Source organism: Microcaecilia unicolor, chromosome 7, assembly GCF_901765095.1.
Source record: "Microcaecilia unicolor chromosome 7, aMicUni1.1, whole genome shotgun sequence".
Lineage (NCBI taxonomy): Eukaryota > Metazoa > Chordata > Amphibia > Gymnophiona > Siphonopidae > Microcaecilia > Microcaecilia unicolor.
Window position 1 is genome coordinate 309,653,420 of NC_044037.1, and position 27,655 is coordinate 309,681,074.

The 27,655-nt window shown below is 41.9% G+C and overlaps 1 protein-coding gene across 1 annotated transcript in view; it reads left to right on the forward strand.

The window, feature by feature from the left end:
• Positions 1–14,669: 14,669 nt before the first annotated feature.
• Positions 14,670–27,655, forward strand: part of LOC115475154 (anion exchange protein 3-like) — an 82,248-nt gene continuing 69,262 nt past the window's right edge. Inside the window, exons 1-2 of the mRNA XM_030210895.1 lie at positions 14,670–14,856; positions 19,726–19,865. Of these exons, the coding sequence (XP_030066755.1) occupies positions 14,670–14,856; positions 19,726–19,865 (327 nt within the window). The remainder of the gene's footprint in view (positions 14,857–19,725; positions 19,866–27,655) is intronic.

The window sequence follows — 27,655 nt, forward strand, 5'->3', positions numbered from 1 at the left end:
AAAAATAGTAACTTGGTCTTTTCGAGTACTGGATCTCTTGTGTGTCTGAGTTCCAGTTCCTCTCGGGGAGTCTCTTTATTGTGAAGCCTGATGTTACTGATGGTCAACTAAGTCAGACTGCCAGGACAAAGCCACAGGTTTCCCGTAAAGGGACACTACGCATCTGCGCCCTTCATTACAAACCATTTGGTTTCCGTGTTTTTTAAAATTCAAGTATCTTAACCTCTGATTACACCTATAAAATGTCAATAACTAAATTGATAATATCTAACACAGCATATATAAAAGGATCCTTAGCTCTGTACAAATAGCAGCCTGTTTGTTAATCTAAAAATTAGATCTGTAGTAGCTCTGCAGATCAATGGTGAAGATGAAACATTCAAACACATCCTAAGCATCATATTAATTGGAATCTAGCCAATGACCTACATACAACTTTGACAAATCCAGTTTCATGCAGTTTATGACAGTGGTGTGAGCATAAATCACATTAAACAGTTAAATTTCTATGATATTTGTAACCATTTTTGAAAATACTGAATCCTGCCTTTATGTTCATTGCCCTTCTCTATATCTTGTCTCATTCTATCTTTTTTTGACATGGGGTGAGCAGAATTGAAGATGGGAGAAATATTTTGGGCTCTTTTGCCTTCCTGGGGGCATCAAGCTGTCTGCCCTGGCTCGTCTTGTGGTATAGGTCATGATACACCCTTGTATGTCCTAATATAGCTGACTGTAATTCACAGCAAAGCCGATGGTCTAACCCTGCCTGGTTTTCTTTCTTGTTTAATAGTAACACTTACATTTGATTAAATTAATGTTGCGGATGTTTCATGCATGTTTAATTGACTATATTAAGGTTGCTGATGTCTCTTGCATGTTTAATTGAATGTTTTGATATTGCTGATACTGAATGTCTCTTGGTTGTTTAATTGAATATATTAGCGGCACTGATGCTGCATGTCTCTTGCTTGTTTAACTGAATGTATTCAAGGTACTGTTGCCGGATGTGTCTTGCTTGTTTAATCGAATGTTTTGATGTTGCTAATACTGAATGTCTCTTGCTTAATTAAATATATTAGTGGTATTGATGCTGGATGCCTCTTGTTCTCCACTCAGTTCACCGTTACACCACCCATCACACCCATCACCACCTCTTCCCCCACCTACATCCAGCTTCAAAGGTCAGGTCAAAAGCATCTTACAGCAAAAGCAAGAAAGAGAGAACCTCCATGCCTCCTTCTGCAGTCACCCCTACAATCCAGGAAAAAGATGAGGAAGAAGGGGCATCTGAGACACAAAGCCTGCAGAAGGAGTCATCACCAAGTGTGGAGACCATCAGGAAGCAGAAGGCAAGTATCCTGCCAGCTGTGACCTGAAAGAGAATTTTGTGCGTGGAAATGTTTGTTTATTTTCCACTATGATATACCGTTGTTTCTAGTGAAAGGTCACAGCAGTTTACAGCAATAAAATCCTGATAGAAAAGAACGCCATTACATCATAGGACAGAGCAACATTCAGGCAAGAATTGCATGGCCAGGAGAGGGACTGATGAAGAAAAGACTGAGTGGGGCCTCTGATATTAATGGGATTGTCTTCTGGGTTAACTGTGATAGTGTGGGTGGGTACATCAGTGCTGGTTGTAATAGTTGAGGTGATGGTAGCTGAGGAGGCTCTGAAGCTTACTCACTACAATATAGTAACATAGTAGATGATGGCAGATAAAGACCTATGTGGTCCATCCAGTCTGTCCAACAAGATACTCATAGCATAAATTATGATGTGATACTACGTATGTTTGTTTATGTAAAAAAATGATAGTTTGTCATACTCACCCAAGAGAGGTTTTGCAGAGTACTTAGGACCCAGGTTCCAGGCCACCCCTGTGAGGGAGAAGGAGGCTGAGTCCTTGGTCTGAACCTGTAAGGCATGTCTTATGTTTTTATGTTAAACATGTTGCATTTTCCAGTGCTGAAGTTGCCGCATTGAGCCTGCCTTGAGTGGGAAAGCGCGGGGTATAAATGTAACAAAAATAAATAAAATAAAATTATTCGTAGATCTAAGAGTCTCACAGATATAGTTTTCTGTTTCTGCAGTTTTCCTTGAGGAGCAGCGATGAAACATACACAGGTTCTTCTTCTGAAAGTCTTCAGGTAGAAGAGGAAAGTGCTGTAATGAGGACTCAGTGTGGACAATATGAGCCCAGAGCCCCTGAGGAGAGGTAAGTTATAGTAGCTTAAACCTGGTGACCCTATGCCAGACTCTAGTGCTGCTTTGTGAGACACCCAGGTTTGATTTCTTGGCTCAGAGTTGCTGGGGACACTGTGTACGCTCTGATCTTCATCGACCATAGTCTTTGGCAGCAGCAACCATCTGGCTCAGAAATATGCTTCTGAAGGGCGATTCCTCTCAGAAGGAAGATTTCTGGGCCGTGTGTACAGGGGGAGGGAATGAAATGGAGAAAAAAGGTTAAGTAGCTTTCAATGAAGGCTTCTGCTGCTCTAATGCCATTTTGGACGTATTCTAGTTGATGTGGGAGCCAAAGGAAAGCTGCCAAGGCAAAAATATGTGAAACAGCAGTAGAGGCTATGGTTCTGTCAGCTGCTGAAGACATGTCCTACACCAGAAGTCTTATTATGACCTGTTCAATGCAGCCGAAAAACAGCAGGAGTAGAGGATGACACAAACCACACCCAGCCTCTGAAAAGGATCAGAATCCTTTAATGAAAGCACCAGATTCGGATCTCTTTCCAGAGGCTGGTGTGGTTTGTCATCTTCTGCTGGGTTTTTTTTTTTTTTTTACTTATTTTATATTGAGGCCACTACCTTTTCTTGGTTTTATCTTCAATGTAGCAGCATATCTGCGTGACAGGTTGGAGGGACGACCTTTCCTCATGATGTGCAGGAGGAAATTTTCATTGCCTGTTTTTTTTCCAGGGATAAATTGTGAAAATACAGTTTGCTTGTTTTTGTATTTTTTTAAAAATTGAGTGCAGGTTTTAAATCTAGGGGGTTCTTTTACCAAGCTGCAGTAAAAGGACCCCTGCTGTAGTATTGGTACACGGGTTTGCCATGCACCAAGTCCCCCTTTTACCACAGAGGGTAAAAGGAGGGTTGGTTTTTTTTAAAGAAGGAAATGGCTGAACAGTAAGTTAAGCACTTCTGTATTGTACTGTTTTGGGATGTTGCCAGGTACTTGTGACCTGGATTGGCCACTATTGGAAATAGGATGCTGGACTTGATGGACCTTCGATCTGTCCCAGTATGGCAACCCTTATATACTTACTAAGAGCGATGCTCTTTGTGGTTTTTGGATTATCCTTACATCTTTGAGTGAGGATATGTTTTCATTTTGTGCTGTGTAATTTATAGAATATGCATTTATAAAATAAGCTGAGACCTTTTTGCATTTTAAGTAGCAGATGGAAATTTGTGTGTGTATTCTGGGGTAGTGGAATGAAATGTGCTAGTCTTTACACAGGGGTTAGCTCCGCTTTGGCACACAATGTAGAGATGAATTTAACGCACACGCTAACTGTGCTCAGTCTGAGGTAGACATCACAAAAATCCCATGTTAATGAAGATATTAGATGAAGAGAAGAGCAGAGCAGGCTGAGCGCAGGGTTCTCAAATACCTGAGGTGGAGTAAGTTCATAGCTGCGTTCATTCTTCTGCAGTTAGTGCTACTGGAGGTTTTACACCTCTTTATTGCGAGCACACAGGACCCACAACATTCTTGCTTTCCTTGACCAGGTAACATAGTAAGTGACGGCAGAAAAGACCAGTACGGTCCATCCAGTCTGCCCAACAAGGTAAACTCATATGTGCAACTTTATATGTATACCTGACCTTGATTTGTATCTGCCATTTTCAGGGCACAGACGGTAGAAGTCTGCCCAGCACTAGCCTCGCCTCCCAAACATTAGCCCCGCCTCCTAACCACCGTTGCTGCCACCCAATCTCTAAGCTTCTGAGGATCCATTTGTTCTGAACAGGATTCCTTTATGTTTGTCCCATGTTTTTTTGAATTCCGTTTCCGTTCCGTTAGGTGTGTGTGTGTGTTTCCTGGAACAAAGACATGGTGGGATATTTTATTTATTTATTTTGTTGCATTTGTATCCCACATTTTCCCACCTTTTTTGCAGGTTCAATGTGGCTTACATGGTACCGTAATCGGTGTTAACCAATTTTGTTATGAACAAATACAAGTTGCAATTAATATCAAGGTGATATTATGGTAGAGTGAGATACATTCATCTCAGAACTCCCACTCCCAAATTATCACATCACTCATACCTTTACTCACAGAAAGTTATATACCATATGACTTCATGTCTTTTTATCGCCCCCTAAGCTACCATTGTTTCCTTCCAAAGTTGCAATGCCTATGTCCCATTATTACATCCCTTAACGACACCTCAACTGCTTCGCTTAACCCTGCATAATATAATCTTTAACTATCTGTAACAAATTGTATTTCCAACATTCAAATCATATTGTAAGCCACACTGAACCCGCAAAAAGGTGGGAAAATGTGGGATACAAATGCAATCAATCAATAAATAAATAAATACATGTATGGTAAAGACAATTTGGGGAGAACTAATGCATGCGTCAAACTTTACCTACTTGAGCACACAGTTATGGAACGTACTGCCGCGCAACTTAAAAACGATCTACGAACTAACCAACTTCCGCAAACTACTGAAGACCCATCTCTTTAATAAAGCATACCACAAAGATCAACAAATGTGAACATACACCACTCCTCCACTTTTATTCGAATTGTCTTATAATATTTGCTTGTTATATTACTATCATGTTACCCAAGCTTCTTCTGTAACATTAAATGTATATCTTCTAACATATTTCCACCATTCATGACGTATTGTAAGCCACATTGAGCCTGCAAAAAGGTGGGAAAATGTGGGATACAAATGCAATAAATAAATAAACTTAGAGAGGGAAAGGAAGACTTAGGATATGTCCGTTATGATCTTTGATTAAGTTGTCGCAGATGTCCAGGTTTTTATGTTGGGTCGGTGGGGTATGCCCTTCTGAACAGTTCTGGTTTTAGTACTTTCTGGAAATTCATGTCGAGTGTGGTTTTTACTACTTTTGGTAGTGCGTTCCACAATTGTGTGCTCAGGTAGGAAAAGCTGGAAGCATAGGTGAATTTGTATTTGAGTCCTTTGCTGCTTGGGTAATGGAGGTTTAGGTATGATCATGCTGATTTTATGGTGTTTCTAGGTGGTAGGTCGATGAGGTCTGTCATGTATCCCGATGCCTCGCTGTAGATGATTTTGTGAACTGTCGTACAGATTTTGAATGCGATACGTTCCTTAATTGGAAGCCATTGCAGCACGGCTTATATATGGTGAGAGGGAGACAGCACGGTGGGGGTGGGAGCACTGGTGGCGACGGTGGCAGCAGCAGCAGCTTGGTGGGGAGGGGGGACCCAGAGTACTCGGTCTGTCCCGGCACTCAGAGGGGGAAATAGTTTATGTACATTATATACCTTGTTCTTTTCAACGTGAACCTTTGTTAGTAGGTATACTGTAAATACATGGTACTTGCATGTACTTTATACCTTCTGAACATGTGGCATGCATACAAGGCTGGCAGCTAGTGGGCAGATGTACCAGGCCTGACTTGTATTCAGAGAACACAAAATTGTTCCTCTGGGATTCATTTTAGGTTCTGCTTGCCTCTGCAGTTGGGAAGGAGGCTGGGACACTCGACAGCCCTGGAGCCGGGGAGTAAATGGGCAAAAGGAGACGATCCGAATTGGCAGCAACACCACCCTGGAGCCCAGAAACTACCAAAGAGTGCCAACGGATGATGCTGAGGCTCAGACGCTGGTCAGTGCAGACCTGGATGACATGAGAAGTAAGTTATGCAGATAAAGTAGAGAATTGATTACCACTGATCAGTACATTAGATTCAGGAGACCCAATGCCAGGGACTCGTATGAAGAGACACTGTTATTCTACGTAGAGGCAGATAAAACTGAAATTCCTGACCTCGTGACTGTGTGTGAGGAGAACACATATGTTTCCTGATCCCGCCACCTTGCTGAACACTAAGATGTATGAGGAGATTGTAGCCAGTTGTCAAAGTACTTGGTATGGTAACAGAGCAAATGTCGGCAGATACAGACCCTACAGTCCATCCAGTTTGCCCAACAAGGTGGCCGCACTTGAATCTGACACTCTGTACAGGTTCTACTAAACCCACACTTTAACACTTAAGTAAAAGTACAGGAAAATACATAAAGATTTTGACTTAAGTAGAAGTCAAAAAGTGCCTATTATAATAGATTTTGACAGGAGGTAAAAGTACCGAGACCTTAATGAAAACTGCTGTAAATGTTTTTATTCTGTGATGGAGGGTATAGGAAGTTGCCAGTACATCTTAACAACATTCACAGAGCCACTTTAAGAAGCCAGATTCCTGTAATACAGAGTAGAGAGGGCATGGTTCAATTAAGGCAGAGCAGAGAAGGTGTGGCCAATCAGGCGCAGTATCCTGGGATGTTGAAGGAGCTCAGGGAGGTACTGGTGGGCCTCTTAAAGATTTATTAAATAGATCTTTAGAGACGGGAGAGGTTCCACAGGATTGGAGACGAGCTGATGTGGTCCCTCTTCACAAAAGTGGAGACAGGGAAGAAGTGGGAAACTACAGACCGGTAAGTCTCACGTCGGTGGTAGGAAAAATAATGGAGTCGCTGCTGAAAGAAAGGATAGTTAACTTTCTAGATGCCGATGGGTTACAGGACCCAAGGCAACATGGCTTTACCAAAGGAAAATCTTTCCAAACAAATCGTATTGACTTCTTGACTGGGTGACCAAAGAACTGGATGAAGGACGTGTGCTAGATATAATCTACTTGGACTTCAGCAAACCCCCTACACAGCTCTGCGCTTTCTTTGATCAGCTGACCACAACCTTTTTACCCTCCCCAACTCCACTTAACAACTACATGTGACACTGCTTTCAGTTACCTTGGTCCCAAACTTTGGAACAATCTTTCCTCAAATATCCGCAGTCAACCAGGCCTTCAAGCGAGCTCTGAAGACTCATCTATTCACCTTCCCTTCTACCTCATGATGCAATTTTGTTTCTTTTATTAACTTTTTTAATGACAGACCTAATTGACTTACCTGCACGAAACATCAAAAGTTCATCACGTACCTTCTTAAACCTCCAGTACCCCAATTGTCGAGGACTCAAATACAAATCACTACACGCATCTACCTTCACATACCTCTGCACAAAATCATGGAATAAACTACCGAATGCTATAAAAACAACGCATGACTTGACAACCTTCCAGAAGTTATTGAAGACGCACCTGTTCGAAGAGACTTATAAAAATCCTCCTTAATGACTTGTGTGTATTTCCATCTCTTAGCCCCCCCCAAGGAGGGAAAAGACAGATAAGAAAAAGAACTTAGACTCCATTAGGCGCAGTCAGGAAATTACTTTTATTAGCTTGTTACAGAGCCAAAAAATACAAATAATAGTTCTCTCTCTTGGAGCAGGTTGTCAGTCAGCAGCGCACATCCTGAAAAACAAACTGCTCTCCTAACACCTCCCGGACATCACATATATACTGTTGCAAATTCCATTTCTCATAAATCATGTGATTTCCCATAAACTAGCACCATTAAGTTGCCTTCTATTTATTTATTGCATTTGTATCCCACATTTTCCCACCTCTTTGCGGGTTCAGTGTGGCTTACAATAAGATATGAATAATGGAAATACAATTGTACAACTTGGTTATGGGTTAAATTGTACAGGTTATGCAAGGTTATTCTACCCTATATGGATTGTTCCTGTATTCTATCAGTCTCTCCTGATGGGAGTTCACGTGCAAAATCAGTACCTATTGGCTAGTCAGTTATCTGCTCTGCATGCACAGTCAGAACAATACCCTTGTGTTCTCTCTCTCTCCACAAATGCAACATACTGGTAGGCTTCACTGTGTCCTCAGTCCCTTAGCAACTATCAAGGTTACATCCACCTTATATGAAAAACATACTCAGCTGCAAACAAATGTTATGAAGTGTCAGTTCTCAGCTCCTGAGAAGGCAATGATTGTTACACAAGATGCTGAGTTAGTAGGCTAACTTGTGAGAACCAAACTGACTGTACAGGCCTTAGGCCTAGCCCTTAGTCATAGGCCAAGCATAGGAAGGCATATACACTTGATTCCATTCTACATCTAAACCAACTAATACTGATCCCTTCTAATTTGATTATGTTAATCACGTTATCACTATTGGTCATTATATCTTATCTGTTTTATTTTGTGTTATGTAAATAATTCTACTGACCTATCTACCTAATTTCTTACACAGTAATATGTTAAATTAGACCATACCTCTTACTCTGTTTATGATTATACCTTTTGCAACATAGTGTAAGCCACATTGAGCCTGCAAATAGGTGGGAAAATGTGGGGTACAAATGCAGCAAATAAATAAATAAATAAATAAAACCCTATTTTTATTGTATATTTTATGTATGTCATTTATCATTTTTTACATTTTCCATTTTTGTAAACCGCTTTATGCCTGTTTGTTTAGGCCACAGCAGTATATCAAGTTTTACGAAAATAAACAAATAACCCCCAATAATGAGAGATCCCTCCTTCAGAGTTTCTGGATGGAGGGAGTGGGTTGGAAAGGGAGAAGCCCAGCCACAATGGGAGTGTTTATGGGAAAGTTGCTGTGGGAAACATTTGTGGGTTTAGATGGATATTAGATGTTGTATATGGGTGGAGTTAAGAATTAATAAAAACGGTTGTTGTGCAGAGCACATGGTCTTTGGCTGTCTCTACCCCCCCCCCCCCCCCGCCAGTACCAGTGAGGAGAGGGGGTGTCCTGGATAGGTCCAATAACCTAAGGCTGAATTAAGAGGAGGATTTTGTCAATGAAAGCATTAACTAGAGAGTGAGGAGTGGTCTGTGTGGGTAGAAGGGGTTAACCCAGTCCGGGAGCAGACCAGGAAACAGCCCGTTTGGTACCAGAGATCGGCACCTTTGCAGGAAGGACGGACAGGGAGGTCTGATCCTGAGTGGGTCCGGCAGCTGGCGGGACAGTTTGCTGCGAAAGTGCTGGAAGCACAGCCATGGATTATTCTACCCAACAGGATGAGAATTGGACTGAAGGAGCTGTAAATATGTAAATACCTTAGGATTTATAACTAGACTATTAAATTCCAACAAGTCTTGAGATGACACTTAACTGTCTTTTTCAGCAAACAGACTATTGGATACAAATTGAGCTGTTTGATATTAAGTGAGGCCTCCTGGGAAGCAGGTAACTTATAAGACCCAGGGGTCGTGGCAAAGAAGTTACTGGACACCCAGTACATAAGTATTGCCATGCTGGGAAAGACCAAAGGTCCATCAAGTCCAGCATCCTGTTTCCAACAGTGGCCAATCCAGGTCACAAATACCTGGCAAGATCCCAAAAAAGTACAAAACATTCTGTACTGCTTATATCAGAAATAGTGGATTTTCCCCAAGTCCATTTAATAATGGTCTATGGACTTTTTCGTTAGGAAGCCGTCCAAACCTTTTTAAAACTCTGCTAAGCTAACCGCCTTTACCACATTCTCTGGCAATGAATTCCAGAGTTTAATTATACGTTGAGTGAAGAAACATTTTCTCCAATTCGTTTTACATTTACTATGCTAAATAGTAGTAGTAGTAGTAGTACATTGTAGCTTCATCACATGCCCCCTAGTCCTAGTATTTTTAGAAAGCGTAAATGGACGCTTCACATCTACCCGTTCAACTCCACTCATTATTTTATACACCTCTATCATATCTCCCCTCAACCGCCTTTTCTCCAAGCTGAAGAGCCCTAGCCGCTTTAGCCTTTCCTCATAGGGAAGTCGTCCCATCCCCTTTATCATTTTTGTCGCCCTTCTCTGCACCTTTTCTAATTCCATTATATCTTTTTTGAGATGCGGTGACTACTACTACTACTTAACATTTCTAGAGCGCTACTAGGGTTACGCAGCGCTGTACAGTTTAACAAAGAAGGATAGTCCCTGCTCAAAGGAGCTTACAATCTAAAGGATAAAATGTCAAGTTGGGGCAGTCTAGATTTCCTGAATAGAGGTATAGTGGTTAGGTGCGGTGACCAGAAATGAACACAATATTCAAGGTGCGATTGCACCATGGAGCGATACAAAGGCATTATAACATCCTCATTTTTGTTTTCCATTCCTTTCCTAATAATACCTAACATTCTATTTGCTTTCTTAGCCGCAGCAGCACACTGAGCAGAAGGTTTCAATGTATCATCAATGATGACACCTAGATGTGATTTCTATTGCTGGAGATTTCTCCTTGCTAACATCCACACCTGCCAATGGGTTAGACTGGAACCACAAGAGCCCATTTGGGGCAATGACTACCCCAGGAGCCTTGAATCCATTATTCTGCCATCCAAAGTCCATCCCCATTGAGTTACAAACCTGGTTTGACTTTTTGGGAAGCTACATGGTGGGTTAAAATGAGTGAACCAATCATGAACCATAAGCTCACGCAGGTGAAGCGGAGCTCCTGATACCTGTGGACCTGGATGGGTTTCTGCGTTTAACCCTAGGATGAGGGACCAATGCAGAGGAGGAGGATATCACTGATGGCAGATTTGATGCAGACACTCTTGATTTGGATAAAGCAGCTGATGATGAATACGATGAGGATGAAGGTGAAGAGGAGGAGACTCTAATTGGCTGCCTACCACTGTGACTGATACCGTGTGCTGGAGATGTGATGGGTTGAAGCCATTGGTGTGATGGGGCCCAATGGCTATTAAGACTTCTTTGCCCCGCCTATGTTATAGTACATCAGAGCTTTGCCTGTCTGGGGTGGGCTTCTGGGTTTGCCTAGGACAGTTTTGGGAACCCTGCGTGTTAGTGGAAGATGCTCAACCGAGCATGGTGGAGCTGAGGGGGAGGATATGTGAGGTAGTCTATAGGGCGCTGCCCCTCTTCTTAGGATACTCCCTCACAGTGTCAGAACCACCTTATGATCCATGGTCCCACCTAAGAGTAAGGGACACAGGAGGGGTGGAGCCAGAAGAGCATTAGGAAGTATAAAAGCTAGGGGCACTGCCAGCTTAAGGAGGCTCAGAAGGAAGCAATGACGTCCGAGGGCATATGGCTTTCGCCATCTGTGTGAATTGCCATTGCTACAGTAAGGTAGGTCAAGTCTCACTCGGAACCTTGCAGCTTTCATATTTTGGCCTGAGTACTTCAGGAATCAGGCTTGGGACAAGTAAAATATCCTACTGTGCGGGGAGACAGTAAGATACACAGTAACCCTGTAATTTATCTTTAAAATCCAGCATGGTACCAGAAGATTGGAGGGTGACCAATGTAATGCCAATTTTTTAAAGAACAAAATTGCACAGCATATACATAAGCATGGATTAATGAGACAAACCAACATGGATTTAGTGAAGGGATATCTTGCCTCACCAATCTACTATATTTCTTTGAAGGCTCCATCAACCATAAGACCTTCAGCCGCTCAGTTGGATCACAAAATTCTATTGCAGACTTTGGAGAGTTTGGGTGTTACAGGGAAGGTGTATAAATGGTTTTCAGGCTTTTTGAAATATTGCAATTAGAGTTAAATTGGATGGAAAATTTTTGGAGAAGTGGAGTAACCCTAGCGGAATTATGGAAAACACAAATTAGAATGCTATAATGACTTTGCATTGCTCCATGATGCGACTGCATCTTGAATACTGTGTGCAATTCTGGTCATCGCATCTCAAAAAGATAACTTGGAATTAGAAAAGGTACAGAGAAGGGCGACAAAAATGGTAAAGAGGATGGGACGACTTCCCTATTAAGAAAGGCTAAAGTGACTAGGGCTTTTCAACTTGGAGAAAAGATGGCTGAGGGGAGATATGATAGAGGTCTATAATGATGAGTGGAGTGGAACGGGTAGACGTGAATCACTTGATTACTCTTTCTAAAAATACTAGGACTAGGGGGCATGCAATTAAGCTACAAAGTAGTAAATTTAAAAGAAATCAGACGTGTAATTAAACTCTGGAATTCATTGCCAGAGAATGTAGTAAAAGCAGTTAGCATAGCAGGGTTTAAAAAAGGTTTGGCTAGTTTCCTAAAGTCAATAAGCCATGATTAAGTTAGACTTGGGAAAATCCACTGCTTATTTCTAGGATAAACAGCATAAAATCTGTTTTACTGTTCTGGGATCTTGCCAGGTACTTGTGACCTGGATTGGCCACTGTTGGAAACAGGACACTAGGCTTGAAGGACCTTTGGCTCTATGTTCTAATGGACCTTCAGCTTGGAGAAGAGACAACGGAGAGGGGATATGATAGAGGCCTACGTAATTATATGTTATGTAAAATAATTTAATAGGAAATTGTTATTTATCTTTTTAAAGTTATGAATATCATAGTGCTGCTGCCACTCCTTAGCTCCCTCTGCTGTCCCACACTGTTAGGGGTAGAAAAGGCTGCTCCCACTCCTTAGCGCCCTCTGCTGTCCCACACAGTTAGGGGTAGAAAAGGCTGCTCCCACTCCTTAACTCCCTCTGCTGTCCCACACTGTTAGGGGTAGAAAAGGCTGCTCCCACTCCTTAACTCCCTCTGCTGTCCCACACTGTTAGGGGTAGAAAAGGCTGCTCCCACTCCTTAGCGCCCTCTGCTGTCCCACACAGTTAGGGGTAGAAAAGGCTGCTCCCACTCCTTAACTCCCTCTGCTGTCCCACACAGTTAGGGGTAGAAAAGGCTGCTCCCACTCCTTAGCGCCCTCTGCTGTCCCACACAGTTAGGGGTAGAAAAGGCTGCTCCCACTCCTTAACTCCCTCTGCTGTCCCACACTGTTAGGGGTAGAAAAGGCTGCTCCCTCTCCTTAACTCCCTCTGCTGTTCCACACTGTTAGGGGTAGAAAAGGCTGCTCCCACTCCTTAACTCCCTCTGCTGTCCCACACTGTTAGGGGTAGAAAAGGCTGCTCCCTCTCCTTAACTCCCTCTGCTGTTCCACACTGTTAGGGGTAGAAAAGGCTGCTCCCACTCCTTAACTCCCTCTGCTGTCCCACACTGTTAGGGGTAGAAAAGGCTGCTCCCTCTCCTTAACTCCCTCTGCTGTTCCACACTGTTAGGGGTAGAAAAGGCTGCTCCCACTCCTTAACTCCCTCTGCTGTCCCACACTGTTAGGGTTTGCTTGTTCCATTTCTCATAGAGCAGAGTCCAGCGCTGCCCCTGCACCTTGTCCACTGCTGGGGAAGACTGGCCAGCTGGAGAAAGTTGAATTGGGACAGAGCCCCTGCATGAGCCCTGCTGTTGCTGACCTTTGGCTTTTGTTCTTATTTTATAGCGTTTATGTTAGGGCCAAGAGAAGGTTAGGCTGTTCTATTTATAGAAATCAGGCTTTCCACTGCTGTTGCTCCTCTAATGATATCAGATCGAGCCAAACGTCATGGAAAGATAGACCTTAACCCCCTGGACATGGACCATCCAGCAGTGATGTTTTCACATGCTGCAGAAGGAGACTTTTAGGGAGCTGAAGAGAGGAATTTATGATCACAACACCTTCAGCCTGTGCCCTGCACAAATCCTGTTACTTCTCTCTACAGGAATCTTTTTTTCGTAAAGCTCTCATCCTGGGTCAGGAGGAGAGCCGAACGTTTCTGCAGAGAGTATGTGAAGCAGAATGGACAGATAGTGGTCTTTGGGAAGGGTTACACATGGCATCGATGACTTCTGCTCTTTGAAGTAGCTCTGAGTGTTAGATGACTGCTTCTCTATGGAATGGGTGTGAGTATTACACAGCACTGATAAGTGCTGCTCTGTGCAGTGGATGTAAGTGTTACACAGCACTCGGAAATGCTGCTCTTTGGAGTGGGTATGAATGTTAAACAGCACTGACAGATGCTGCCCTTTGGAGCAGTAATAGGTGTGTGTATTACACAGCACTGATGAATGCTGCTCTGTGCAGTGGATGTGTTAGACAGCACTCAGAAATGCTGCTCCTTGGAGTGGGTATGAATGTTAAACAGCACTGACAGATGCTACCCTTTGGAGCAGTAACAGGTGTGTGTAATACAAAGCACTGATTAATGTTGCTCTATGGGGTGGGTATGAGTGTTATACGACACAGGTGGGTGATCCAAGGGTGCTGCTTTTTGGAGCTGTTGTGAGTGTTATGTGGCTCTGACAGACACTGCTCTTTATTTAGGAATGAGTATTAGACAACACTGACTGAAACTATTCTTTAAGTTGATGTGAGTGTTAGACAGCACTAATGAATGCTGCTCTTTAGGTAGGAGTGAGTGTTACACAGCACTGATGAATGCCACTATTTAGATAAGAGAGGGTTGCACAACACTGACGAATACTGCTCTTTAGGCAGGAGAGAGAGTTATACAGCATTGACAAATGCTGCTCTTTGGAGTGGGTATGAATTTTAAACAGCACTGACAGATGCTGCCCTTTGAGTAGCTGTGACTGGTGCTCCTTACGCTGAGATGCAAGTATTTGAAGGGGAGTGCTGACAGATCCTGGCTGTAATACTTGCACGCTTTCCCTTCTCATAGATTTCTAGCTTCACTTTTTTACAACTTGTCAGTTCTCCTGCCTTTGAGACATTGATGCCTGGGACGCGATGTGGATTGTTCCAGAAGGAAATGAGGGCATGCAGGAAAAAGGGGATGAAAGCCCTGTGTTAGAACAGGCTGATTCTCACATTTGCTGCACTCTGGACTCTCTGGAAGACTTTGTTCTGGATTTTGAAGATTATGACCTTTGGGAAGCTGTTAAGAACCACCTGGGCCACGAAGGGGATCCATCCCGTAAGTACAATGACCTGCACTGAGTAGAGTCCCCCTGGGGTTTCATGTCTCGAACACAGGAGTCTCTTCCTGTATCGGTGAGCCACAGTCAGTTAAGGGGTGTGTAACACCAAGTTTTGGGGGACTCCTTTCCTCAAGGCTTTCCCCGTTTCTGTTGTGAACTGCAGTGTTTCATGCACAGCCCAGGACAAAGACCTCTCAAATGTAACGGGGAGCAGTACTGACCAATGAACTCAACCAGACTTGGAAGAGGGCAAAAACTTTGTCCTGGGTACTGAAGGCTGTGGGATTTGCCAGAAATTACTTGTTTATATCAGACATTATACAGGCACCTAGAGGTAGTTTTCGCTAGTTTAGATGTAACGTCCCGATGGACCTTTTGAAAATGTGGTCGCTTGGCTGTATTTGCACAAAAATCCATAGAAACTTTGCACCTGTGTTAAAGGAAAGGAGGAAGCGTGTAGAAGCTGGCATCCTGCATGTGTGTTCGGTGCTGCTAAAGGCTGTTTTCAATGTGGATTGACTTTTCCGGATTCATACGAGACAGTGTTTACGCTGCTCCCTTTGCTGCACAGTCCACGGTAGCTTCACTTTGAAAACTGCCACTGATGTAAAATAGAAAAAAAAGAAAAGGAAGCCAATAAAAACAAAAGTTCATTTCTTTAGCCACTATGCTTGCTGCAGGTCGTAAAAAAAAAAAAAAAAAAACGGATGCCCCAACCTGGAGCAGATGTACTGGATAAAGAAATGAACTTTTCTTTTTATCGGCTTCCTGTTTTTCTTTTACACCAAAACAGGGAAGATAGGGTATCCTGATAGTGAGGCAGCAAAAGAGACCGTAGTAGATCAGGTGTCCTTAAATAAAAAATAAAAATCAGACAAAAGATTGCAAATTAATACTGTCAAGTACTGAACATAATGTAAATAGGAACAACAAACATAGTTTGAAATGTCTATATGTGAATGCCAGGAGCCTAAGAAATAAGATGGGAGAGTTAGAATATATTGCACTAAATGAAAAATTAGATATAATAGGCATCTCTGAGACCTGGTGGAAGGAGGATAACCAGTGGGACACTGTCATACCGGGGTACAAATTATATCGTAGTGATAGGGTGGGTCGAATTGGTGGAGGGGTAGCATTGTATATTAACGAGAGCCTTGAATCAAATAGATTGAAAATTCTGCAGGAAACAAAACATTTCTTGGAATCACTGTGGATTGAAATTCCATGTGTAAAGGGGAAAAGGATAGTGATAGGAGTGTACTACCGTCCGCCTGGCCAGGATGAACAGACGGATGCAGAAATGTTAAAGGAAATTAGGGATGCAAACAAACTGGGCAACACAATAATAATGGGTGATTTCAATTACCCCGATATTGACTGGATAAATGTAACATCAGGACATGCTAGGGAGGTAAAATTCCTTGATGAAATCAAGGACAGCTTTATGGAGCAGCTGGTACATGAGCTGACGAGAGAAGGAAAAATTCTAGACCTAGTCCTTAGTGGAGCACATGATCTGGTGCGGGAGGTAATGATGCTGGTGCCACTTGATAACAGTGATCATAATATGATCAGATTTGACATTAGCTTTGAAGTAAGTATACATAGGAAATCAAATATGTTAGCGTTTAACTTTTAAAAAGGAGACTATGATAAAATGAGAAGAACGGTGAAAAACAAAACAGAGCAGCTGCGAGGGTCAAAAACTTGCATGGATGCTGTTCAAAAACACCATCCTGGAAGCCCAGGCCAAATATATTCCACGTATTAAAAGAGGAGGACGGAAGACCAAATGACAGCCGGAATGGTTAAAAAGTGGGGTGAAGGAAGCTATTAGAGCTAAAAGAAAATCCTTCAGAAAATGGAAGAAAGAACCGACTGAAAATAATAAGAAACAGCATAAAGAATGTCAAGTCAAATGCAAAGTGCTGATAAGGAAGGCTAAGAGGGACTTCGAAATAAAGATTGCGTTGGAGGACAAAACACATAATAAAGCTTTTTTAGGTATATTAAAAGCAGGAAGCTGGCAAAAGAATCAGTTGGACCGCTAGATGACCGAGGAGTAAAAGGGACAATCAGGGAAGACAAAGCCGTAGCGGAGAGATTAAATGAAATTCTTTGCTTCGGTCTTCACAGAGGAAGATTTGGGTAGGATACCGGTGCCGGAAATGGTATTCAAAGCTGACGAGTTGGAGAAACTTAATGAATTCTCTGTAAACCTGGAGGATGTAATGGGGCAGCTCTACAAACTGAAGAGTAGCAAATCTCCTGGACTGGATGGTATTCATCCCAGAGTACTGATAGAACTGAAAAATTAGCTTGCTGAGCTATTGTTAGTAATTGTAATTTATCCTTAAAATCGAGCGTGGTACCGGAAGATTGGAGGATGGCCAATGTAATGCCGATTTTTAAAAAAGGTTCCAGAGAAGATCCGGGAAATTATAGACTGGTGAATCTGACGTTGGTGCCGGGCAAAATGGTAGAGACTATTATTAAGAACAAAATTACAGAGCATATTCAAAAGCATGGATTAATGAGACAAAGTCAACATGGATTTAGTGAAGGTAAATCTTGCCTCACCAATCTACTACATTTCTTTGAAGGGGTGAACAAACATGTGGACAAAGGGGAGCCGGTTGATATTGTGTATCTGGATTTTCAGAAGGTGTTTGACAAAGTACCTCATGAAAGACTCCAGAGGAAATTGGAGAGTCATGGGATAGGAGGTAGTGACCTATTGTGGATTAAAAACTGGTGAAAAGATAGAAAACAAGAGAGTAGGGTTAAATGGTCAGTATTCTCAATGGAGAAGGGTAGTTAGTGGGGTTCCCCAGGGTCTGTGCTGGGTCCATTGCTTTTTAACGTATTTATAAATGACCTAGAGATGGGAGTAACTAGTGAGGTAATTAAATTTGCTGATGACACAAAGTTATTCAAAGTCATTAAATCTCAGGAGGATTGTGAAAAATTACAAGAGGACCTTACGAGACTGGGAGACTGGGCGTCTAAATGGCAGATGACGTTTAATGTGAGCAAGTGCAAAGTGATGCATGTGAGAAAGAGGAACCCGAATTATAGCTACGTCATGCAAGGTTCCACGTTAGGAGTCACAGACCAAGAAAGGGATCTAGGTGTCGTCGTTGATACGTTGAAACCTTCTGCTCGGTGTGCTGCTGCGGCTAAGAAAGCAAATAGAATGTTAGGTATTATTAGGAAAGGAATGGAAAACAAAAATGAGGATGTTATAATGCCTTTGTATCGCTCCATGGTGCAACCGCACCTCAAATACTGTGTTCAATTGTGGTTCGCCTCATCTCAAAAAAGATATAGTGGAATTAGAAAAGGTTTAGAGAAGGGCGACGAAAATGATAAAGGGGATGGGACGACTTCCCTATGAGGAAAGGCTAAAGCAGCTAGGGCTCTTCAGCTTGGAGAAAAGGCGGCTGAGGAGAGATATGATAGAGGTCTGTAAAATAATGAGTGGAGTTGAACGGTTAGATGTGAAGCGTCCGTTTACACTTTCCAAAAATTGTAGGACTAGGGGGCATGCGATGAAGCTGCAATGTAGTAAATTTAAAACGAATCTGAGAAAAAATGTTCTTCACTCAATGTGTAATTAAACTCTGGAATTTGTTGCCAGAGAATGTGGTAAAGGCGGTTAGCTTAGCAGAGTTTAAAAAAGGTTTGGACGGCTTCCTAAAGGAAAAGTCCATAGACCGTTATTAAATGGACTTGAGGAAAATCCACTATGTCTGGGATAAGCAGTATAAAATGTTTTGTACTTTTTTGGGATCTTGCCAGGTATTTGTGACCTGGATTGGCCACTGTTGGAAACAGGATGCTGGGCTTGATGGACCTTTGGTCTTTCCCAGTATGGCAATACTTATGTACTTATGTACGTTGGATCTTGTCAGCTGGTTGCCTTGTTTTTTGGGACACTGATCCAAAATAGTCAAAGATTTCTGTGCCGGCCTTTAATGTGGGCAGAATTGTTTTATCCATAGATGTTGTTTTCTGAACCCCTCCCTCAAAACCTGCCTTATCCATCAGAAAAGATGTGCGCTTTGACCTCCCACCCTCACCTCTTTTAGCCAAATCATCCTCTGCATTTGGTGGATGAATTGATGGTGGTCAGCTGAAACTGCATTGAATTATCTGCTGTTGGAATTTGCTGCTGCCTCTGAACAGTTTCCCAAAATGCCCAAGCTCAGTCCTTCCCATTAGCTCTTGTTTGACTGGGAGGGTGAGCTGATGAATTAGAGGGTTTGAAGGATGAATTGGAAAGTGAGCAACAGGAACTGGGGGGGGGGGGGGGGGGGGAGGAACTAAGAGAGAGAAAGTGACAAAAGAACATCCCAATATGGGAGGAGACTTTCTCCAACCATCACTTTAAAATTAAGTGAAATTAAAGTTGATATTATTCCTTTCCAAATAATGCTCAAGACGGTTTCCAGCTCTTCTCTGGTCTTCAGTTTGTTGGAAATCTGAGCCACAGGAATTGCAGGAAGGGCCGAGACCAAACTGTGCCCATCTCTGAAGATGGAAGGAGTGGGTTAAGTGATGTAGCTTTGTATATATAATCTGCAGTACAGGAGAATGTTTATAAATAGATAAATTCATCTAAGGCGCTTTATATGTAGGATTGCTTTATAGTGGGGCCATATTTGCACCTGATGAACATCCAGCAGCCTCTCTCCCTGTCCAGTAATGGGGTTGAGGGCAGTGGCTGTAGACTTTGCCCTAAAATTGTGGGGCAGCTCTCAAGATTCTCCGCCTGTGACTGTGAACCTGTGAGACGAGGTCTCGCTACCCAAACTCCTCTCAAGTGGCAGCTCTAAAGGGTTAATGTGCTTTACTGGCAGGTCACCGCTTTGAAAATAACCCTGGCCTCAGGAGGCATCTTGTGAAGAAAGTGTCCAGAAATCGGGTCACCAGAAGTAGCCAAAAGATGGTGGATCTCTCGTCCATGAAGAAAAAGAAAGCAGACAGACGACCTCATGAGGTAAGGCAGAAAAGTCTCATCACCAGAATTATAGTAGAGTGAATTTCTGACAGGGAGGGAAGAGCTGTTTGTAAATTGCTAAGCGTGTAATGCTGCCACTGATCCACATTTCAGCTCCATGTAAATGCTGGCGTGTAGCTGACGGTAAGTGCTGGGCCTGCCCGTGATCCGTCCACAACATCCCGAAAGAAATTACACACTGAGGTTCTGCAATACTAAGGGCAGTTATGTATGTAACCGCAAATTAGTATCAATTCACTCCAATTAATCTTTGTTTACTCCAATTTGCACCTAATTTAACAATTAAGTTACACGTGTAAATGCCAGTTTTCTATATCTGGGGTGTGACATTTTGCACACTAAAGTTCCAAATTCTATAAATAGCGCTGAAAAAAAACCACGCGGTTAGTGTGACTCTATAAACTACACCTAAAGTTAGGCTTAGTTTATAGAATATGCTCATCTGCCATTTTTGCGACTAAAATTTAGGCTACCTAAATACCAGCGTCTAACACAGATCTAGATCGAGTGTATTCTATAACAGTGCACATAGTTTTCTGAAACGCCCACAACCCACCCATCCCACACTCATAGTCACACCCCTTTTTCAGCTGCACGCATTATATAATATGCCTAGAAAGTTGTGTGCTTAAATTCTAATTAAAGCCAATTAGTGCCCCTAATTGGTTAAGTATCAATTAGCAGTGCTGATTGGCTTGTTAATTAAGTTGTGAACGCAATTCGGCCGTGTGGCCAAATTATCGCACATAAGTTATGGCACCACTTATAGAATTTGGGGGTATGTGTGAAAACATGCGTGGAAAATTACATAATTACGGGGTTGTGTGCAGGTGGAAGTGTAGCGACGTGTCCAGGGTGAGAGATGGCAGGGGAATGGTAGAACCTAAGACTTTTGTACCTTGAAAACTGCACATGGTTGCCTGGGAAAACTAGATGTAAGCATCTGTCAGCACTGTGTTCCCAAGTTTAAATACATACTTTTCACCGAGAACTAGTGAAAAGAACCTAAGCACTTTGCAACATTATGGACCGTGTGAATCTGCCCTTTTGTCATATTTAGTAAGAAAAAGTCTGTTAGAAATAAGCCTGATTTTCTGTTCTGCTGTTAAATATTAGGTTTACCACTGGTGAGGCCGTCTTTATTGTGATTATCAATTTATTTCCGTACTTATACTGTTTTCTTTTATACTCGTCTTAATATACCGTCAGCATTTATTTATTTACTGTTTTATTTATTGGGATTTATTTACTGCCTTTTTGAAGAAATTCTGCCAAGGCAATGTCCAGAAAGAATAAGGCAAACCTAGGGAATAGACAATTAGAGCAATAGAGCTATTGAAATAACAATACGCATTGTGCTAGAGTAATCCTACTTACAACATCAAACAGACGTATTATATTTAAATCTGTTTATTAATTTTACAAAGTGAACATAGAAGTGAACATTTTGCAATACATAAAGAATCTACAGCAAACTCTTCAATGCAAATCAAAACAATACAGTGCAAGGGCAAAGGGCCTTGTCTCTGATAGCCCCGTACCTATATCCCCGCCTTCTATAAAAGCCCACTATATGAGCACTCCATGCTGCTGAACTTTACTGCTACGCTCAAGCGACTGGTGGAATAGCTGGATGCGATTCTTAAGAAAAACTGTCATACAGAATTAGGTGCCTGTTAACAGCTATAGCGCACCAGGCTATAATGCAGAGACTTAGAGCAGATCGAGTTTACAGCGCTTTCTCAGAGCAGTGGGAACAGTATCTATCACCCAGCTTACACAGCGGTTCTGCACTCCATGGGTTACAAACTTTGAGCTTAATATAAAACATCTAAACAGATAGCAGAGGTGGAACAGATAGAGTAAGATCGTCTATTGGTCTGATGTTTGACAGTTACAATTTCATGCAAAGAAGTGCAGTTATGGGGTGTAGAAATTCAAAGGAGTTGTACGTGTTAGGGGATGAGCATGGGCCAGGAGAGGGTCCTTGGGGATGATAGTGTAGTGTCTGATTATCTAAAGGTAGTGGAAAAATGTGACAAGACAGTGGCCGTAGCCAGAAGGATGCCAGGCTGCAAAGAAAGGAGAATAATCATGGAGGTGTTGATGTCCTTGAATAAGTCATTGATGAGGCCTCATTTGGAATACTGTTCAGTTTTGGAGGCAAAATGGTACGGGAACAGCTTCAGAAGACGAATGACAAATAGATTTGAACATTTGAATTTGTATATCCTAGAAGAGAGATGGGAGAGATATGATAAGCTCTTCTCACCCTCTTCCCTGCCGTTTGCCAAGGCAGTTAGTCTGTTAGTTTCATAGACCAACCCACCTACACAATAATCCTTTACTGTTGAAGTATAATGGATATATATTGATGAAAGCGACTGAAACAAACTGAGAAAAATCAAAAGAATGTAAAAGTATAGGAATATGTATATAAGAATATAAAATATAACTATTGAAAATAAAATTAAAAATATAGGATTCTTAAAAAAGGAAGAAAAAATAAAAAGAAAAACTTACATATGCAGAAGATCGCCTTGTTTATATCTTGAAAAAACAGCTCAATCAGAAATGCCAAAAAAGAATATTGACAGTAAAGGATTATATTTGGTCATTTCATTAAAACAATATCTCTCTATATAAAAGGCAACCCCAAAGTTCTGAAGCCACCACGGACGTTGAGGCGCCCGAGATATCCGGTGTGCCCTGGAGTGTCTGCACCGCCCTCACGTCAAAACGTCATGACGTCGAGGGCGGAGCTATAACACTCGAGGGCCGAAACGCGAGGCGAACGTGAACCCCAAACAAGTAACGCAAGTAGCTCCGAGGGACGGAGGGAGGGGGCCCCTTGCTAGCGCCCGTTTCATTGCACTCAGAAACGGGCATTTTTTCCTAGTATATATATATTTATATGCAATAGAAGTTATATATTATTATTTAATTTTTTTTTACATGTAATATAAGTTTTATTAAATTAATATGCTCTCTTTACCTTATTAAGCAAATATGCTTTCCAATTCATGGTAGATGTCCACTAATTGAGATTTATTTTAAGTAAATACATATAGTAGTTTTGTTATTTCTTCTTATCATTTGATTATTTTAATATGATTGTGAGATGTATGTGCTTTATTTATTTATCTATGTTACGTATATATTAGCCATTCATAATTAACATGTATAGAATCTACTGTCTATTGATTAAGTATCTAGTTTGACTTATTTATTATAATTGTGGGATATTGGTGTCACATTTCATATTTTATATTCAATATTTATGTACATTTTAATGTATAATATGAATATACACACACATATGTAATTTTTGTTAATATTTTTACATTTAATGAATATGCATACAATACAAATATATATGTTTTTATTCATATGTTTTTTTTAATGTTATTTATTTTGTAGACCCTGAAGCAGCCCTGTTGGTCGAAACATGGCCTGTGTCGGGCTGTTTTTACAAATATATATATATATTATATATATATATATATATATATAATAAAATACATTTTGTCTTTCAACGATCTGCTTCGTTTATTTTCTGGCCAGGGTAGGGGGTGGCAGAGTGAAGGGAGTGAGAGAATGCTCATAGCTCCCCAACTCTATCCCTGGAGCCCAGTTCTGCCCCAAGACAAACCCGCTCTTTCCCACCAGCCCCGAGTGCTCCTGTGCATGCAAGCACTTCCCAGTCCCATGACCATGCACCATTTTCACCCCCAGCATCACAGTGGCTGCTTCTCTCTTCTTCTTGTCTCAACATTGCAGCAGCATGGTACTTATATGTTTTTTTCCTTCTACCAGGTTATAATGGAGGGTAGAAAAGAGGGAATAGTGAGGAGGGAAAGAGAAGATCTTTAAGATGAGGGTCAGGGATGGTGGAGATTGATGAGAGAGAAGAGAGATATATACCTGCTGGATTCTTGGAGAGGTGCGGCAGGAAAGAAGGGAAGAGACAGCTGCTGAACCTCAGAGAAGGGGCAGGAGGAAGGGAAGAGAGAGGGATACATGCTGGCCCTGAGGTTGGGGGAGGGGGTACAAGAGGGAAGGAAGAGACAGTGAGAGAGAGAGAGATGCAGGAAAATAAGAAAGAAAGAGACATGTGGCCCAGGGGAGGGGAAGAAGATAGATGTAACTTTCATGAGGGCGGGACACAGGGAGGGAAGGCCGGAAGGGAGGTGAATCCAATCTGCTGCTGCTGTGCTTTCAGTCACAGAGCGAGGTGACAGGTGAGGCGCTGTGATTTCAATGCAGGGGGCCTGGCCCGGTGGCAGGTGGGGACTGCGGTGCGGTGGCCTGGGGGGGGCCCTGGCCCGGGCCAGTCTCTCTGCGGCCCTGCTGAATCCAGTTCTCTAGTGGCCTAGTCAAAGATTTCAATCAGATTCATTTAGCATGCTTTACCTTCAGTAAAACCAAGTTGCCTTGGATCTTGTAACCTATTGGATTGCAGGAAATTCACCATCCTTTCCTTCAGCAATGCTTCTATTACTTTTCCCATAACCAAAGTGAGACTTACCGGCCTGTAGTTTCCCACTTCTGTCTCTCTACTTTTGTGAAAAGGGACCACATCCACTCTTCTCCAATCTGTGGAACCTCTCTAAGCTCCCTCAATATCCGGTTCCATGGTTTTGCCCATCTTCAATTTTTAAAGTTGTTCTTATAAACATGTTTTTCTATGAATGGTGCAATATCCATTCCATTCTAATTTGTACCTTTTCCAGCTGATTGTGAAAAAATAACAGAAGTATTTGTTTAGGACTTTGCTTTTTCCTCTTCGCTCTCCACGTAGCCATCCATAGCATCTTTCAGTCTCACAATTCCATTTTTAGTTTTCCTCCTTTCATTAATATACCTGAAAAAAGTGTCTCCCTTACATTTCTAGCCACTTGTTCTTCCTTGACATTTCTTCTTTAATTCCAATAACTCAACTGAAAACTAAGGAGAATTCAGTCTTTTAGAAGATGTAACACTACGTTCTGGAGCAATAGAATTCAGAACTTGCAATGTGGAGGATTTCCAATTTGATAATAAAGATTCTGGACAAACAGAAGAAACATCTAATAAAGGAATAACCTAGGACTAGTAGTTATTTACACCAATCTTACCTCTTCCCAGCCTAATAGTTCTAAAAGGACCTTTCTTATCAGTAGAGCTAATAAAATTCAATGTGAAATTATAACAAAAAGAGTCAGACCAAATCACTGGTTCCCAATTACAGAAAGTTAATAAAGGAGAATCATTTTGCAGAAAGTCGATCCAACATATGCCCTGTCTCATGGGTTTGGAACTTTATGCTGGGTCTCAAATTGCAAAGTCTGCAACACCAACAGGTCACTCCAAGAAAATACAAATAATATACAAGGGATGAGAGAGCACTGCCATGGCGTTCTCACAAAGAGAGACCTCAGCTTAACGCAGGTCAACAATGACCACATGTAAAAAACTATCACAGGGCTCTCTGAAAAAAAAAATAACTCCACACAACAGGCAACAATGCCTAAATTTATTTAAAATAAAACAAACAAACCCCAAACCCCTTCACAGGACTCAGAAATAAACTCCACACAAGAGGCAACGCCTAAAATTTATAAAGAACAAACAAACAGTGACAGTACTCTCAACATCCCCAAAATTACAGCAATTACAAAACTGTGTTGCCTTTTGCTGTTGCATTGAAGATTTACTTTTGCTGGTTGAAGAGATGGACAATGTCTTCATTTTGGATAAGTACAATTGAATTGTGACACAGCTTTGTAATTGCTCTTATTTTGGGGATGTTACATAACTACATAAGTAATGCCACACTGGGAAAAGACCAAGGGTCCATCGAGCCCAGCATCCTGTCCACGACAGCGGCCAATCCAGGCCAAGGGCACCTGGCAAGCTTCCCAAACGTACAAACATTTTATACAAGTTATTCCCGGAATTGTGGATTTTTCCCAAGTCCATTTAGTAGCGGTTTATGGACTTGTCCTTTAGGAAACCGTCTAACCGCTTTTTAAACTCTGCCAAGCTAACCGCCTTCACCACGTTCTCCGGCAACGAATTCCAGAGTTTAATTACACGTTGGGTGAAGAAAACTTTTCTCCAATTTGTTTTAAATTTACTACACTGTAGTTTCATCGCATGCCCCCTAGTCCTAGTATTTTTGGAAAGCGTGAACAGACGTTTCACATCCACCTGTTCCACTCCTCATTTTATATACCTCTATCATGTCTCCCCTCAGCCGTCTCGTCTCCAAGCTGAAAAGCCCTAGCCTCCTTAGTCTTTCTTTATAGGGAAGTCGCCCCATCCCCGTTATCATTTTAGTCGCCCTTCGCTGCACCTTTTCCAATTCCAGTATATCTTTCTTGAGATGCGGCGACCAGAATTGAACACAATACTCAAGGTGTGGTCGCACCATAGAGTGATACAATGGCATTATAACATCCTCACACCTGTTTTCCATACCTTTCCTAATAATACCCAACATTCTATTTGCTTTCCTAGCCGCAGCAGCACACTGAGCAGAAGGTTTCAGCGTATTATCGATGACGGCACCCAGCTCCCTTTCTTGGTCCGTAACTCCTAACGTGGAACCTTGCATGACGTAGCTATAATTCAGGTTCTTTTTTCCCATGTGCATCACCTTGCACTTGCTCACATTAAACGTCATCTGCCATTTAGCCGCCCAGTCTCCCAGTCTCGTAAGGGCCTTCTGTAATTTTTCACAATCCTGTCGCGAGTTAACGACTTTGAATAACTTTGTGTCATCAGCAAATTTAATTACCTCGCTAGTTACTCCCATCTCTAAATCATTTATAAATATATTAAAAAGCAGCGGTCCTAGCACAGACCCCTGAGGAACCCCACTAACTACCATTCTCCATTGTGAATACTGCCCATTTAACCCCACTCTCTGTTTCCTATCCTTCACCAGTTTTTAATCCACAATAGGACTTTTCCTCCTATCCCATGACCCTCCAATTTCCTCTGTAGCTTTCATGAGGTACCTTGTCAAATGCCTTTTGAAAATCCAGATACACAATATCAACCGGCTCCCCTTTGTCCACATGTTTGTGTACTCCTTCAAAGAATTGAAGTAAATTGGTCAGGCAAGATTTCCCCACACTAAAGCAGTGCTGACTTGGTCTCAGTAATCCATGTCCTCGGACGTGTTCTGTAATTTTGTTTTTAATAATAGCCTCTACCATTTTCCCCGGCACCGACGTCAGACTCACTGGTCTATAATTTCCCAGATCTCCCCTAGAACCTTTTTTAAAAATTGACGTTACATTGGCCACCCTCCAATCTTTTGGTACCACGCTCGATTTTAAGGATAAATTGCATATCACTAACAGTAGCTCCGGAAGCTCATTTTTCAGTTCTATCAGTATTTGAGGATGTTGAGAGTACTGTCACTGTTTGTTTGTATTTTCTTTATAAATTTTAGGCGTTGCCTCTTGTGTGGAGTTTATTTCTGAGAGTCCTGTGAAGGTTTTTTTATTTGTGGTCATTGTTAACCTGAGGCCTCTTCTTTTGAGGACATCGTGGCAGTCATTTCTCATCCCTTGTATATGATTTGCATTTTGTTGGAGTGACCTTTTGGTATACTATACAAATTTCCCCTTTTGGGTTTGAGTTCTAATTTATTGCATATCATTTACCATAACCATTGTGTTCTTAACTGCTTGTATCTGAGATGCTAATCTATATACTGCAAGGAACATTGTTTAGTGATCCTTCGTCCTTCCCTTCTATGACGGCATGGCTAGACA